General features: G+C 50.3%; 1 protein-coding gene across 1 annotated transcript in view; it reads right to left on the reverse strand.

Annotated features, from left to right (window-relative positions):
* Window positions 1-488: 488 nt before the first annotated feature.
* The window catches only part of Trio (trio Rho guanine nucleotide exchange factor), a gene marked incomplete at its 5' end in the record, with an annotated part of 293,865 nt that continues 277,643 nt past the window's right edge, over window positions 489-16,710 (reverse strand). The window contains 10 exons of the mRNA XM_028767531.1: window positions 489-1,852; window positions 2,328-2,466; window positions 4,199-4,399; window positions 5,296-5,374; window positions 8,943-9,064; window positions 9,289-9,451; window positions 9,625-9,652; window positions 10,123-10,261; window positions 11,611-11,858; window positions 15,627-16,435. Of these exons, the coding sequence (XP_028623364.1) occupies window positions 1,301-1,852; window positions 2,328-2,466; window positions 4,199-4,399; window positions 5,296-5,374; window positions 8,943-9,064; window positions 9,289-9,451; window positions 9,625-9,652; window positions 10,123-10,261; window positions 11,611-11,858; window positions 15,627-16,435 (2,480 nt within the window). The remainder of the gene's footprint in view (window positions 1,853-2,327; window positions 2,467-4,198; window positions 4,400-5,295; window positions 5,375-8,942; window positions 9,065-9,288; window positions 9,452-9,624; window positions 9,653-10,122; window positions 10,262-11,610; window positions 11,859-15,626; window positions 16,436-16,710) is intronic.

Consider the following 16,710-nt stretch of genomic DNA (forward strand, 5'->3'; position numbering starts at 1 on the left):
TTGGCTTTCTCACTGAAAGCTTAAAATCCAGCCAATGTTTGTACAGAAAATTGAATGTCAAAAAGTCTAAAAAGTAGTAAATGTTCAGACTGATTCTGGGGAAAAAAAATAATACTTTGGCATTCTGAATAATAGCATAATAAAATTTAAAACGTTACCCTATTATCCAGTTTTTTTATTCAGAGTATGAAATCACTTTTTTTTTTACAGTCCTCAAAACTGACAAGTTTCACGAAGAGTTAAGTGTCCTTGACTGATGGCACAGGGCTACGACCCACCCCCAACACACACAGAACCATAAAGCTCACTTGCAAAGTATGTGCTTTTTCTATATATTTATTACAGGTACACCAGAGGTCTTCATAAATAGTTGCAGAAAATGTTAAAGCCACAACATTGCACATGGTATGAAATTAAAAAAAACAAAACAAAACAACAACAAAACCAAAAAAAAAAAAAAAACCCAAAAAACCCCCCAATGAGTGCATTTACAGTTATTTTCATCTGTATACCGTTCAACAATCTGATTGACGGTTTGGGGTGGGGCTGGGGAGGGGGCAGTGGGGCTGGACCCAGCCTCAAGTCTCCATTGGATGGGCAGACCCCATCAGACCCCCGAGAGGAAGGCCCAGGCGGTGGGTAGGAGGGGGAGGGGTGGGGGATGCCGCACAAAAGGCAGGAAGGGTCTTATGTACAGGTAAGGCCTATATTTCATCAGAGCGAAACCATTCATTATATTTTATGCAAAAGATTGAGGTTGAATGCACGTTTCAGAAGCCAAGTCTGGTGCCCGGCAAGATGTACCCAGACGAGGCAGCTGGAAAAGCTCGGTGCCAGGTGGCCGGACACCAAGCACTGGCGGAGGCCGCGGGGGTGGCTGCCACCTGGCGAGTCTTTTCCAGAAATGCACAGTATCTCAGTTTTGTGTAACACCAGTGGTTTGAACATAGGCGTGTGTCTCCTTGAATAAATCTTGAAAATGTTAAATTTGCAAAATTCTATCCATGTTCATTTAAAAAAGTATCTCTTTATTATTATTATTTTTTGCAGGAACCTGAATAAAATACTGTGATACAGCAATGCGATCTCTGCCCATGCAGAGTGTAACTGAAGGTCCTCCACCCCAGCGTAGCCTGCAGCTCTGAGCCCAGGCGCTGCAGAGCACAGCCCACTTGGAATGCCATTTCACACGATGAATGGCCGGCGGCCGGCCGCTTGGTTTGGTTTGGTTTCCTTTTCAAAATTCAAATTAACAGCTGATTGGCAGGTGAAAGAGAATGAGAAAGAACTTCAGGATAGGTCAAACTCTAGGCAGAAGCCTGCTCTGTAAGAAGTTTTTAACGCTACGGATAGGTCGAACATCATTCTGGTGTTTGCGCCGCTCAATGAAGGAGGTCAGTCTGGACGTGTCGAGGACGCCCGTGCCTTTGCCGCTGCCGCTGTTTCCTGCCTGCAACCACTGCTCCTGCAGGGCCAGTGCAGCCGAGGGACGCTTGGCGGGGTCCTCCTGCAGGAGGAAGCACACGAATTCCTTGGCCTTCTGGCTAACTCCTTGAAAGTAGTCCTCTGGGAAGCTAAAGTCCAGCCGGCAAATATTCAGGCAGGTCTCTTCCACGCTGTCATCCAGGAAGGGGGACACGCCGCTGAGCAGCACATAGGTGAGCACCCCAACACTCCATGTGTCCGCGGTCAGGGAGACAGGGTTCCCAAGGATGATTTCCGGGGCTGCAAACTCGGGGTTCCCCAGCAACTGGTGGATGTGGTAGGTGGTGTTGAGCTGGACGGCATCTCCAAAGTCAGTCAGTTTAATGGTTGGCTTGGCCAAACTCTGATCCACCAAGATATTCTCAGGCTAGGATGTAGGAGGAGACACCAAAAGTCATTTGCAAACAGCCCTAACCCATGCTCAGTCTGACCACTGTTGGGATCCCACAGGGAGGCGGAAGTCAGCCGCACAATTGCTACCCAAAGGAAGTTCTCCAGGCCAGTGAGTAAACAGGCTGGAGAGGAACTAGCCCCTAGGAGTGGTTCTCAGCTTTAGGGTCCAAATAGCCTAACTCCACATGCCTCCTCTTCCCAAGGCACCCTCAAGTGGGCAGACTCCATGCCAACTGGACAGAACTTTCCTAAATATCTCCTGACCCAACAGATTTAACCACTAGTACTTCCCAGTTGAGTTTACTTAAGGCAACTCAAGGAAAGAGCTCGGGAATCTGCTCTGGCGGTCCCCTCTCCTCGGTTGCCTCCTGGCTCAGGCAGGGAGCAAGGCTCTGGCATCTCATGTGACCTGTCTAGACCCACCCTTACTTAGCCCTGGGCCTGCCAACCTTTAGGTCCAGGTGTGCTATCCTGCAGTTATGAAGGTATCGGACGGCTTCCAGAACTTCCCCTAGGTGTGCTCTGACTTTCCCTTCGGTGAGGCTCCCCCATCGTACCACGCAGTCTAGGAGGCGGCCTTGGTCAGCCCTACAAGGTAAGAAGGACATTTCTCATGACACCTTTCAATTCACAGACCATTTTAGGGAGAAATCCACCCCATGGTCTTGGGACTGTACCTCCACTGGATGGCACGGTATGGGGGGGGTGGTTCTGGCCCCCTCAGTGACACAATCCAAGTGGGTGATGGCTGGAGAGAGCTGCAGCCAGGGACTGCAACCCTGTTGTGTGTTGCTATGGCAAGCTGCTGGGAAGTCTCTATGCATGGGTAACTGTTGTAAGAAGGAAGGCGTCGCCCACCTCACTTAGCCTACGCTTCCTTCCTGACATACAAACCATGCCACATGAAGACGGATGAGATGACGCCACATGCGTCACATGCTAGGGCATCAGATTCATGCTTAGTCAAAAGCTACCCTAATCCGAACTAACTTTTAATATTAAAAAAAAAATACAAGGTTCTAAACCTAAACTTTAGCAGTGTCTATCCATCTAGCCTTCAGCACCCTGAGAAGGGTGCGCCACTGTCCTGTTTCGGAGATGAGGAGACAGAGAGAGCATGCAGATTTTCTAAGGTTTCACAGCCCACGAACAACGGCTATTGGGTGGAGACTGCTCTGCACACCCGCTGTTCTCAAAAGAGAAGTTTTTAGGAAGATGGACCACCTGTCCAGCAAGGAACGGTCATTAGTGGGAAACTGTGACACGCTCTAGTGAAAATTAATTGTGTTACTCGTCTGGTGAGGCAGCACCGTGGTGAGTAGATGAGGCTGGCCTCCATATGCTCATATGTTTGAATGCTTGCTCTCCAGTAGGCAGAACTGTTTGGGAAGGATTAGGAGGTGTGTCACTGAGGGTGGGCACTGAGGTTTCAAAAGCACACTCCATTACCTTTAGAGCTGTCTTTCTCCCTCCCTCTCTTTTCCTCTTCCTCCCCCCACCCCCCACTTCCTTGTGTTTATGGATTGGACACATGGACGCTCTCAGTTACTGTTTCAGCACCATGCCGGCCTGCCTGCCTGCCATCATGCAGCTATGGTGGTCATGGACTTGAACACCATGGAATGGTGAATCCTTAATTTCAATGATGTCTTGGTCACAATGTTTTGCCATGGCAATGTAAAAGTTGCCCAGAGATACATCATGCAACTTCCTAGTAAAAAGAAGTAGGAGCTGGGAGCTGGGGGTGTGCCCAGTGATTGGTCCTTGCCAGGACACGTAAGGCGCTGGGTCCATCTCTGCACTGCAAAATAAGTACATCCCCTTCAATATCCCTGCCCTAGCCACTGCGAATCTACAGTTGAAAGAGATGCAACTTCAGACAAAGGCTGTGGTGACTTCTGACAAGGACTTGGGTGAGTTTTCTTGTTCAGAATCCCTGTGGAAGATGGGCAGTAGCTGCTTAGCCAGACAGCTTCCAGGGCATGGGGGCTCAGACACTGGTTTTCCATACATACTGAATCATTTTAGCTCCTGATAGGTCACCAATAGCTGTGCAATTAAAGACACTAAGGTTGAGGCGGCCTGGAGAGATGGCTCATTAGTTAAGAGTACTAGTTATTCTTGCAGGATCCAGGTTTGATTCCTGACACTCAAATGGTTTTCCATGACGAGAGGTTCCAAAATGGTAGTCTCTAAAAATAAACTTATCTCTGTAGAAGTTTTAGCATTCACAGAGCCCATTTTTCTCAAAGAACTAACAGGATTAGCAGAAGTGCTGGGAGCTGAGGGAAGGACAGGAGGAGGGAGGTTGGGTACTCACATTTCCAAAACCAGGACGTAACTGGTGGGGGTCTCGAAGGTGTCAAGAAGGCTCACGAGGAGGGGGTGCTGGAGGTTCTGCAGGATGCCAAGCTCATGCGTGACCTGGTCGCGCTTCATCAGCTTCTTGTTCACAAACTTTGTGGCCACTGCTCGCTTGGTTCCCTTCTGGTCACACTTCTTAACCACAGCAAATCTGCCCCTGTAAAACCCATCATGGAGAAATTACCCGGGGCCGCGCCTGCGGGATGGTGACCAGACACCTACGCACAGACCCGTCTTCGCTGGGCCGTGTGGAAAGGATGTGATGCCAAACCAGACACTGCTCTGCATCCCCTTCCTAACAGCAGCTCCGTTTCTCATGCTGGGACTGGGTAGGCCTTAGGCTTCCTGACCCCTGAATGAGGTGAAAGGGATGGCTGGAGGGAGTCTTGCCCTCACCACACAGTTTCTATCTCTATCTCCTGGAGAACCTCACCATTCTGAGGCTACAGAAAACACCCCCAGTTGTCAGCATCCTCCCCACTCCTGAGGAAAGGAGCATGGTTTGTGGGTTTAAGCTTGCTTGCAGGGTTGGCAAGTTGTCTCTTCTCCTGGGGTCAGGTCTCTGGTGCTGCATCTCATGTGCCTGCACACCCAGGGCACACCCTGGGCTACACCTGACTTCCTATGGATAGGATGACCTTGCTCTCAAGGTAAGCAAATTCTACACACCCAGGGATACTGAATGAAAGTGGCACAGGCAGGGCAGGCTTTGGGGTCAGTTAATCTCCTTCCCACTTCTTCCTTGGGAAGGTGGAGGGTCAGTGGGTGGCTGCCCAGTAACTATTAACTGTGGAATACGGAGAGAGCATAGTTGCTGGTTTCTGTCATGCCATCTTTCCCGTCAGGATAGATTGAAACCCTCTAAAACTGTGAGCTAGAAGAAACCTGTTCTCTCTTAAGCTGTTTCTGTTAGGTACTATCACAGGAACATAAAGCCACTAACACCAAGCACAAGACAGTCACTTCTATTGGTGGCAACATTCTGTTTTCGGCCTCAGGACAGTGAGCAGTGATCTTACTTTTGTAGAAGGGGCTCTGGTATTCATGTCATACCTGCCGAGCTCAGCTACTTCACTGTAGAAGGCGTCGAAGTTGTCCTTCCAAGTCACCACGATCCCATCACTCCCTGGACCTGCAAGAAGAGCACCACTTCGCCTGAGCGCATTAGGTTTTCCTTTCTAAAGTTATGTCTCTGTCAACAGCCTTAAGATGGTGGTCCTCTTCCCTCTGCTCCCCAAGTGCTGGCATTACAGGTGTGACTCTCCACCTTGGCTCCTGAGTGTCCCTAAAGCTGAGCTTCTTGGTAAGAAGTCACAAACCTGCACTATCCAGCACAGCTGCCACAAGTGGCGACCGGGCATCTCTGATAGGTAAACACTCTTGTGCCACAGTAAGACAGATGCATGGGTCCCTCAACATGGACAGAAGATGTGAAATATCTTGTGAACAATTTATAGGCATTGATTTTATGATAGAATTGAATATTGTGGCTATATTAAATCTACTAGTTAAATCAACTTACTTTTATTTAAAAATGTAAAACTGTCCCTGAGTCTTGTGTCTTGCCAGCACTGGAGAGTTCGTGTGTGCGAGTGTGTATGTGTGTGTGCATGTGTGTGCATGCGTGTGTGTGAGTGTGCATGTGTGCACGTGCTCGTGTGGAAGACACAGGGAACCCCACTCCATCACTCTCTGCCCAGTTCCTATATATTTTCTCTCTGAGCCTGGAGGAGTCTGGTAAATCCCGGCCTCCCTCTTGTCTCCGCCCCTCCCTATGCCTGGAGGTTTATATAGGTTCTGGGGATTTAGACTCAGGCCATTATGCTTGCATAGAAAGCTGCTTTTACCCTGAGCCATCTCCCTAGCCTGATGATGTATAGTGAGTCCTGTCCTGTCCTGTCCACCCAGACTCAGACTACAAACTATGGCTGCTCACCTACCCTTCAGAAATTGAGGGTTCCACTATGCTTTCTTAATGTCCACAGTATTTTAGAGTAAGTAAATCATAAATATGTTGCAAACATGGACAGTTTTGTCACACATGTGCCAGCTGGAAGTTACTTGTTAGTAGTAAATGTGGCATTATATAAACCCCAAGGAAACACAGATGCTTTTCCTAAACACTTATGTAAGAGGAATCATGAAGACCCCCACAATAACAACACCATGAGTTGACATGCCAATGCATATGAAGGGAATTTCACAAGGGATCACCCCTAGATGAAGAGCTATGGGCAATTAATGGGCAAGAGAGAGAGAGAGAGAGAGGGAGAGAGGGAGAGAGAGAGAGAACGAATGAATCAGTTTTCTCTAGGGATGAGTTCCTGATAAGTTATCCTATCCCAAGTGATCATTTCTAAACACATAAACACTGAAATAACAGTAATGAGCAGAGTGTTGAGGCTTTGTCTTTTACTGTCTATTGTACTGCTAACTGCGGTGTGTGTGTGCGTGTGTGTGCCCCCCTGAGACCTTGTCCCCAAACTCATTTTGATTGGTGGAAAAAGATTCGGAGAGCCAATAGACGGGCATTAGAGATATGGGTGGGTTTAGGCTTCCCTTGGCTTGGGATCAGAGGAAAACCACGAGGGGAGAAGAAAGTGGAAGAGGAGGGAGAAGCCACCATGGGTCAGCTGAGCTGTTAAAAACATGGCCCTGAAAGCTGGCTGATCGGAGTTAGAGCAGTTCTGATGAAACATAGTATGTAATAACTCAGGGTTATCGACAGGGAAGTAGATTCTAACAGCATGGAGGGTACACAGCTGCTTAGCACTTGAGTTGTTGCTTAAGGCTTGTTGTAAATATAAAGGCTGAGTGTCTTTCATTCAGGAACTAATTGGTTAAAGGTGGAGTAGAACCCTCAGGACAGGATAAATAATTTAAAATAATTTCTGCAACAACAGAGCTATGTGTGCTCGAGTACACACACACACACACACACACACACACACACACACGTACACATGAATAACAATAATAAAGAGATACAGAGTTTGTGAGGGAGTAGGGGTGTGGAAGAATCTGATGCGTGAGAAGGAGAGTGAAATGATGTAAGCTGAGAACTTGTGCATGGAATATTAAAAAGCTTTTAATTAAAAGAAGAAATACTGAATTTCTCTCACATAAAATCAAACATTTTCCCATTACTTTCCAATGAAAAAGCTCCTAAGAGCTTCCTTAAAAATGTCTTCCGGATATTGCACATACACAGAAGAGTGAAACAAGTCGAGTCTCTGATCCCCAAACAGTTCAAGTTGCCTCACAAGGACTGGAAGCCCAGGGCTCCTCCTAGTCACAGCCCTTACTGCAGGGGACCCTTGCCCGACCTGCTCCATCCTGCTCCATTGGTGGGAGGATGCATGCATCCTTGAGGTGTCAGGACTGACTACCCTAGCCTCACGAGTTGCAACTCTCCTTCTCTGAGCCAGCCGGTGCATGGCCATGGTGCCAACCTGTCCTAAAGGTCTGGGGCTCAGTCAGCAGGAAGGGAGCAACACTCTGGAGAGCCCAAGGCAAAAGAACAATCTACACAGGACAGCTCACTGGTGGGGACTGACTGTAAACCATTAAAACCACATACCACCAATGCCTGCAAATCGAGTGGCTTCTCAGGATGCAGTTTGGAAATCATGGAAAACTGTGAACGGTCTGTCTGACAAGGTGGCAGTTTTCTAAAGACCTTGTAGATTCTGTGACAGGAATCTATATATTTCCCTTTCTGTCGTTTTTCCTGCTCAGATCCACATGGGACAAACAGGACTGTGACTCTCTGAGTGGCTGGCAGTAGCTTATTAAGAACCGCCTCTATAGTTCGTGTGATTCTTTTTTAAATGAAGAGTCAGTGATTCTTTACTTTTAACTTGAAGATCTTGCTTTTCTTTAGGTCACAATCCCGTAACTATAACATGATTTAATAAAAGTTTTAGACAAACTTTGCTTACCATCTATACTTTAGAACTCTATTCACCATTTAGTTTGATTTTGATCTGTCCTATTGGAAGCGGTTGAGGACAGGCGGGCACTTGGAGCTGCCTGCTGTAGGCAGTTGGCCTCAGTAGACATTGCTGGAACCCAGATCATACATGTCCTGCTCTGAGCACCTACCCAAACCAAATGCAGTTACAGGAACTGAACAGGGCTGGGCAGGATTCTGTCTACAGAGCTGGAGGACTAGCTGCAGAGAATACAGCATCCTGCTGGGCTGTGGTGTGTCAGGGCCACTGACAAGCAGGTCCCTGGGAACGGTCTCCTAGCTGGATACTTGGGGAAGTCAGTGGGCTCGGCAGCCCATGCCTCACTGAAGGGTTGTGTTGAGATCCGAGACAAGTCTAGGCCTACAATACCATTTCGTTTTCACTCACGTGCTTCCTGAGGCAACTTAGCCTCAGCTAGAAGACTGGGTAAGAGGACATGTTTTTAACTACTGCGGACATGAGTGCATATTCCAGCTCAGGCCGGTCACTAGGGTCCCAAGTACCCAATGGCACAGTCATAGGCCTTTATACATACTCTCACAAAGGAGTGCCCTCTGAGCTCCTTCAAGGCGTCTCTTTTGTTGTGACACTGCCTGCTATGTGAGCCTCTTTTGGACATGCATATAAGCACCCCTTTCGCGTTCTAAACTTCTCAGCTCTCCAAGTGTGACAGATGCACTGGCTTAGGGGACTGTTGGCAGAGGTGCCCTGCCCCAGGTGGCTTACCTAGAACCCTCAGACTGGCAGACGACGAGGCTGAACCCATGTCGTTCACAGCGATGCACGTGTAGATGCCATCGTCTTCTGTGCTCACACCGATGATTTTCAGAGTGGCCTCCCCAACGTCACTGCGGCACATGTGAGGACACGCTGGGGTCAGGAGCGCTCGGCACCTTTAGGCACCAGTTCTACCTCCTCCCCACCCCCAGGTATGAAATCTCCCACAGACTAAGTGCCCAAGGCATCGGAGGAAAGAGATGACTCCAGTCACAGAGACAAGTGCGTTTCTAGCTACTGAGTAACCGGATTAGCCCCGCCCCTACCAGTAAACCGCTCTGGGCCAGCTGCTCACCTGTAGGAGATGCTGTAATGGTCATCGTTGTTCAAAGTGTTGTGTTCTGGGCCCTTCCAGGTGATTGAGGCCTTGGGGCGGCCACAGACACGACATCTAAAAACAACGGTCTCCCCTGTCTCGCATGTGACCTCACTCAATGGGATAACGAATTCTGGTGGAACTGCAAGGAAAGAGAGTTTGGTTAATGCTAGTCATCCATCCCTCTCATGGGCTCTTACAAAGCAGTGGGAACCCGGAACACCACAGGGTATCCCAGGGCACAGGCACGATACTCTGATACAGAGCCCGTAGTTCCGTGACCCTTCAGACTGGAAGAAAGACAACAGAACTCACCGTCATAAATATAGTTGGGGTTGAGAAGCTGCAATGGAAAAGACAAAGATGAATAAATTAATAAATTGAAATTAATAAAACCAGGAGCTATTTTCAGGATACTGTTTCCAGGGCTACAGTTACTGTGGGAAGAGCTTGGCTCATCTGGAACTATAGACCCAATCCCCTTCTGCTGCTGTTGCATGCCCTTGACCATGCCGATCCCTACCAACTAGCTGAGGGTTAGCTTCCTCTTCACCAACAGGCTACTTAAGCTGTCCCAGGTTTCAGGCAAAGGCCAACTGACCTAACATTATCTGAAAGCACACACGGACCTGGTGCAGCGTGCAGGTGAAAACCCAGGTCTTAGTAAGTTACGTGCCAGCACAGCTCTCAACTAGTGCAGAGAGAGCCAGTGTCACTGACCCTGTGAGCAGGGAGGGTGTCCTTAAGCAAGGCCCAGCTTAGGGTCTGCGGTGGCTGATCCTCCTGGCCCTCCTCTGGGCCCCTCACACGCACCTTCACAGATACCTTGTTACTGAGCCCTTCTCGTGGCTTCCTGTACCCGTTCTCCAACTTGCCGTCCCTTTTGCCGTCTTTATCTTTCTTCTCAGATTTCTTCCTTAAACGGAGTGCTGTGTGCCAAGATGTTGACTTCCTAGAGAGGACAAGACCACACTGCTCAAATCCCTCCTTCACCATGGTCAGCAGTTGTCACCGGGAAAGTGTCAGAGAAAGGCTGATGGTAATCTTGTGCTTCAGAGGAACGAACTGAAGATCTCTAAGAACTGAGATCCCATGAAAACTAACTTCACAGAGATACTCACGAGGAGGTGACAAAGCCAGCCATTCCTTAGGCAAATTTTAACGATTAAGATACAAAGGGGCCTACAATAGCTAACTCTGTATCGACTTGACTGGGCCACACTGCGCTGAGAAGTCAAACACTCCCAGTGTCTCTTCGAGGGTACTTTCAATCGACAGGAACATCTATGTGTACAGGTGAAGCTGCTTGCCCTTCCTTGACCAGTCAAGTGAAGGGATATTAAAGGGAACCCACCTCAGACTTGATGGGTGGCAGCAGTTTGGATTTGCCTGTCTCCACAACTGTGTGAGCCAGTCCCTTGCAAGTCTACCTGATTTGCCTATCCACAGCCTACCCAGTGGGCCTGTCTCCCTGAAGAGCTCTCCTGTCACTGTCAAGGCTCACAGATGTATTCTGAGGAAACAAACAGAGCATGAAGCTTCAATCTCTTATATTTCTTTTAAAGGCAAGGCTAACACTGAAAGCTTTCGAGCAGGGGTCCTGAACAGTACACTCCCCAGCTGGCCTATCCCAGAGACAGGGGAAGGAGAGACGGACGGATGGATTTACCTCCAGTGCCAGGCTCCTGCAGTTTCAAAAAGCAGTGTGGACTCAGTTTTCTTTAAGCTAATGCTCAATGCAGCAAAGCTGACTTCAGGCTTAAGTCAATGAGCCCTCGAGTGACAAAGACCTCAGAGCAAAGCTACCACACAGACCAGTGGTTCTCAACCTTCCTAATGCTGCGGCCCTCTAATACATTGTAACCCTCAACTATAAAATTAATTTTGTTACTACTTCCTAACTAATTTTGCAGTTATGTATCATAATGTAAATATCTGTTTTCCGGTGATCTTGGGTGACCCCTGTGAAAGGGTCATTTGACCCTCGGGGTTGAGAACTGCTGATATAAACCTTCCCTGTATCCTGTGAGTGATGATCCCGTGTCTCTCAAGAGGTCCTGCTCCCTACCTAAGACCTTTAGGTACTATTTAGTGACCTGAACATAAGAGGTTTTAGAGGATCTGTTGGGATGAGGCTAGCCCTTTACTTGGTGGGTCACACAATTTGCTTAGAGGCAAATGTGCATGAACAGACATGGCTTTCCCTCTCTTGGCCGCTTCCCTCCAGGGCTATCCAGCACTCCCTGGAATGGCTCCTATCCCGAGTTGTCCACGCTCAGGCCGCTCAGTGCTGCCACTCACTTGAGAGTCCCGTCGGGGTTCTCCATGATGACTGCACTCGTATGGCCCAAGACGAAGCCCGGAATCCAGCCCTCGGCTGCGGGGCACTGGTCAGTGGCGGCTCGGAACACCAGAAACATGTTCTGCTGGTTGCTGGCCAGAATTTGAACGACCTCTCCTTGGTAGACGTTTATCTCATCCTCCTTCACTGCCGTGTACTCGTGTGTCACCAGCATGGTGGAGATGCTGCTACTGCTGCTACCTTCACTCTGGAGGGAAGAGATGAAGAGAAAACAAGGTGGACAGAGACTGAGAGGAGGCGTGACGGCCGTAGCCACCGCTCACCTCGAGCCACGGCACCAGCCCCCAGGAGGGCTCGGCAGTCAGACAGGAAGATGGGACACTCTTCCTCCACACTCTCTTCAGCTTAGTGTCCCCTGGGCAACAACTTGCTCAGCCATTGAGAAACAACTCCCCAAGATCCACCTCAGCACTGATGCCCCGGGGACCTGATGCGGTTGGATCTTCACTGTGGTCCCCCTACGAGTGAGCAGCTCAGTCCTCTGATCGATGCCATGTTGAGTGTTTCCAATTCAAACAAGTGTTAACTTTGAAGGCTGTCGACTAGCCATTTGGCCCCCAAATCTTCCTAGGAAGGCCATCATTGGGATGTGCACTCCAGGTCACAGGTTGTTGTTTTCCTAACCTTTGGTACCCCTGCCACCCAAACCTGGAGAACACGGGACATCTGAAAGGTCAATTCTCTAACACTCTACTCTTATGGACGGCCGCTCCGTCTCCATCATGCCTTTAAGTCCCTCAGCAGATGCTCCTTTGTCTGAGCTTGCCTCAAGGGTCCTCCTGTGGCTCTTGCTATGGGAACATACAGCAGGGCATCACGCAGCTGCCTTCAAGCTTTGTGGAAGAGACCTTTAAGTGGCTGTGGGGCTATCTTCTACTGCCCTTATCCTGAGGCCTCAAGAGCATCCATCTTTGGTCAGTAACTGATGTGTAGTCGGCCTGCAACACCTGTCCAGTGACTCAGTCAACGCAACAAGATCGCAAAAGTAAAAGCGAGTTGGTTTCTTAAGGTCTCCAGCTGGGCACATGAACCGAATGAACGGAACACAAGTGACAGTCACCTGTCCCGTGATCTCACCTGACCGGTGACTTACTGTGCCAGGAAAGAGGAAAGGAGAGAGGGCTATCTTACCAGAGTCCCTTTTGGGAAATGGCTTCCAGGCCCTGGTTTCTGTGAGCTTGCTCTCCAATGTTTTTTACACTGTTGCTGCAGGCTATTTATGGAGGTCAGGATTTCAAAGGCCTGCCATGTACTCTGGGACATTCTGCGTGGGAGAGATCACCTGGCCCAGCCACCCTTTCCAGTCCTGGTCTATTGAACATGTCAGAACCTGCTGGAGCAGACAGCTGACCACTGTTCTGAGACCGCTGAGGGGACATGAGACCCACCTGCTCTTCCCTGCGAGGCCACAGGTGGGAAGCCAACAAGCCAGTTACTGGGAGTTGCATGGATGGGCTGTGCATGAGAGCTGCTGAGGACACGGAAGAGCTGCCTGCTGCTTGTGTTCGTGAGACGGTTCGTTCCTGTCCCCATGGTGCCCACTTCCTGCCTGGGACCCTTCAGTTCAAAGGTGCCATGCCTGTTCCCTTTGTACTTTCAGTGTGATTTAGATGGAGGGACCTAGCACTCTGGGGATGGCCGAGGCAAATGTGTGAAAAAGGTAACCTAAACTGGTCTGTGCCAGAGCTACCATGGTTAGGGCATCCCTGTGGGCCGCATCTAGAACTGGAGTGATTTGCAACAATCACAGCTCTTGTCACTTCTGGCCTGGACAGACACCAGGCATTTCAAATGGGTCTTCCTCAGTTCCCACAACCTCCTCACTATACCCAGAGCGTGGCTATCTGTCCTCAGAGTAGGGTGATAAGTATGCACAGGCCACTGAGCCAGTGACAGAGAGGCAGGGCTGGGGCTGACTCTAGTGCGTGCTCATGGTGGTGGGAGGGAAAGTCCATCAATGGCACAGCAGACAGGCTCACCCAGTCAGTATGGGGCCATCTATTTGCACCCCACCCTGCCCTCAGCAGAATTCAGCAGAAGGTACCATTTGGAGCATGAGGAAGGGCGTCTCCAGAGGTCACACAGAGCAGCCTGTCTATAATCCAGAAAAGTTCCTCAGAGGTGGCCACAGGAAAGGAGGCCCTGCTGACCTGCAAGCAACTCAGTGTTCCAATGGCCCCTTTCAGCCAGAGCCATGAGGAGGGCCAGAGGACACTTCATATCGCTCCCTGATGTGAGGCATGCTGACTAAACCTCAGCCTGTCAATTTCCGTCTCCAAGCTACCTTCCACAAAAGCAGCAGTAAGGGGGTGAAAGGCCATTCCCCAACGTAACAGATAGACTCTGGCCCCGTGTGATGCACTGTGCCTCCCTTGGGGTGGAGCTATGCCCAGGCCCAGAGAGGAGGGCCCAGCCCCTGTGCTAGAGCAGTTACTCACTTGGAGACAGAGGCCTGAAAGCTTCTCCCTGCTTACTAGAAATGTGTACAGGTTAGGGGTGTAGGAGATATCACCAGGCCTATTCTGTATGGGTCACAGTGCTGAAACCAGGCCTGGCAACTGAGCAGATCACTGGGTCTGGGGGTGTGACGTGACAGTGGGTTGTCTGCCCACCTAGAGTTTCCAATCTAGCTGGAAGCTCCCTTTGCTCTATAGACGGAATGGAGAGTCCATAGCAAGGACGTGGGGAACGCCCGCCATCGGACACCTGCTTAACCACTGAATGCTCAACTCAGGTGCAGATAAACGCATCAAGACCCGCTTCTTAATTTCTTCCACAAATAAAGGGGAAGGCTGAGTGAATCAAAATACCTAACAAGAAAGAGGATCGGATCAAGAGTCCGAATGAGGGATTAATGGCAGTCCAGAGGAAAGAGACATGCAAAAGCTAGATTTTATGTATAAATATATATACAATGAGAGACACAGACCCTTTTAGGGAAATGTATTTAAAAATTTATAAAGCGATCAAACATACACTCGTTAGAACAGTTCTGCGCACTCACGCATGCCTTCAGGAGTGTTATGGGCCAGGTCACCTGCCCTGGAGGAGACAGCTGGAGGACAGTGAGGGGGGGTCACAGAGTGGAGGGAGCCCAGCAGAGACACCCTTGAGCCTGAGAACACAATGCACGTGACCACAAAATGAGCCAGAACCCCAGTGCAGAAGCACTCGGCCTGACCCTTGCATCCTCTCTGGAGGCCTGAGGCCCAGCCCTCTCTGGAGAAGTCGGGTGCCAGGCGCCTGGGCCAGTGTCTCTCCAGGAGACTTGGGGTAGAGGAAACTTTCCCACTGGATAGATTCCTGTTCCCTAATGCCATCTTATTTTGCTTTGAGTTGCTGTTGGAAGTTTTCTTGAGGAAAAAAAAAATTTTTTTTTTCATCAGATGACTCAAAAAAAAAAAGCAGCGAAGACAACTTAACGGCGTGAAAGAGTGAAACTAAGCAATGAGCGAGAAGCTTAGAGGTTATACACTTCATCATGAGTAGTAGAGAACAGAGAAAAAGACCCTTCCAAAAAGCGGGAAAAAAAAAAGTGTGAGCGAGGAGGCAGGGCCCAAAGAGCAAGTCCCAAGATGCTTTGCTGGTCAGAAACTGGAGACTTAAAGATGCTGCACTGAGGAGATTAATGGTGCGCTCTCTCTTAACAGGGAGACAGGAATAAAGCGAGAAGCAGGTTAGTAGAGAGGAGAGCAGGTGCTGTCCGTGGTCCCGACAGGGGTTAGAGGTGGCTGCATTCGCTTGGTGGCTGGGTGCCAGCGCAGCCCCACAGGGCACGGATGCGAGTGTACACACAGAGGCCACGGACGTGTCTACTCAGACAATGCACAGGAGAGCTGGAGAAGGCCATTACTGCTGCACAGTGCTGGAGAGCTGGAGTTAGTACGGAGGTTTAGAAGAGCTGGCGGGACAGAGGCGGTGGGGTGGATGGGCGCAGGCTCCCTGGCACTCTTACCCCGTTGCTCTGAGTGGACTGCACGGACTGCTCGCTGGCCGAGGAGCACGTGCTCATGCGGTCTGTGTCCTTGCTGGGGGCTGCATGGCGGTGCGTCTGTCGCTGGAGGGAGTCACTGTCCCCCGGGAAGGTGAAGGAGCTTGGCCGGCTGGCAGGGGAAGCAGGAATGGAGCTCCAGAAGGAGCCCCCCTTCTGCAGGGGGCTGCTGGGAGGAAAGGCCTCCTTGCCAAAAGGAGAAGGGAACGTAGTGGAGACAGGAGAGTTCAGCGGCGAGACGGCCCCAGGCCTAGTCTTGCCCAGAGGCAGTGGGCCCAGGTTCCCCCGGGCATCCTTGGTATTTCCGTCTTGGCTTGTACCAGAAGTACTTCCTGGGGCCTTCCGGGGGCTCTCCATCACCTTCATCTTGGGAATGGGTTCTGTTTCTCGCTCATGACCTTCGGAGTCTCCACTCAGGGGGAGCCTGCTGGGCTGGCCAAGGCTGGCCTCAAGGGCCAGGCTGCTGCTGGGGGTAGGCAGTGAGGGGCTGGGAGCAGACATACCTGACATCTTGTCTGCCTCTGCCTGGCTTGAGGCTGCAGAGGAGACCAGCATGGGGGGGTGGTGTCTGACAGGCTGTGGGATCCTGGAGGGCCTGCTCCTGCTCGAGCCGGGGCCACCGCTACAGCTGCTGGGGCCAGTGCCATGGCTGCTGCTGCCTCCACTGGAGGCCCCGCTGCCACCGCTGCCCCCGCCCCCGCTGCTGCTGCCCCCGCTGCCACTGCCGCCGCCCCCGCTATGGTTCCTCTGGTACTCGATGGGTGATGTCAAGGCTGCAAGCAAGCGATTCAACAGAAGAAAGTCAGTTAGGGTACCAAGAACATTCCAGAGTGTTTTTGTTTTTTTTAAAACAAGGCCACACACACTAGAAGGACGTGAGAGTCAGTGAGCTAATTCAGACAAATGCTTATGGTCCTAGGAGCCTACTCCTACCCCAGGGTCAACATAATTTGTTGGTCAGTGGGCTAGACAGCAGCCTGGGGCAAATGCCAGGCAGACTGCTATCGGCCAATGGTGCCACCTACTTAATGTCTCTTTGCTCCTGACT

The sequence above is a fragment of the Grammomys surdaster genome, unplaced genomic scaffold (genome assembly GCF_004785775.1).
Source record: "Grammomys surdaster isolate TR1022 unplaced genomic scaffold, NIH_TR_1.0 174, whole genome shotgun sequence".
In the NCBI taxonomy this organism is placed as follows: domain Eukaryota; kingdom Metazoa; phylum Chordata; class Mammalia; order Rodentia; family Muridae; genus Grammomys; species Grammomys surdaster.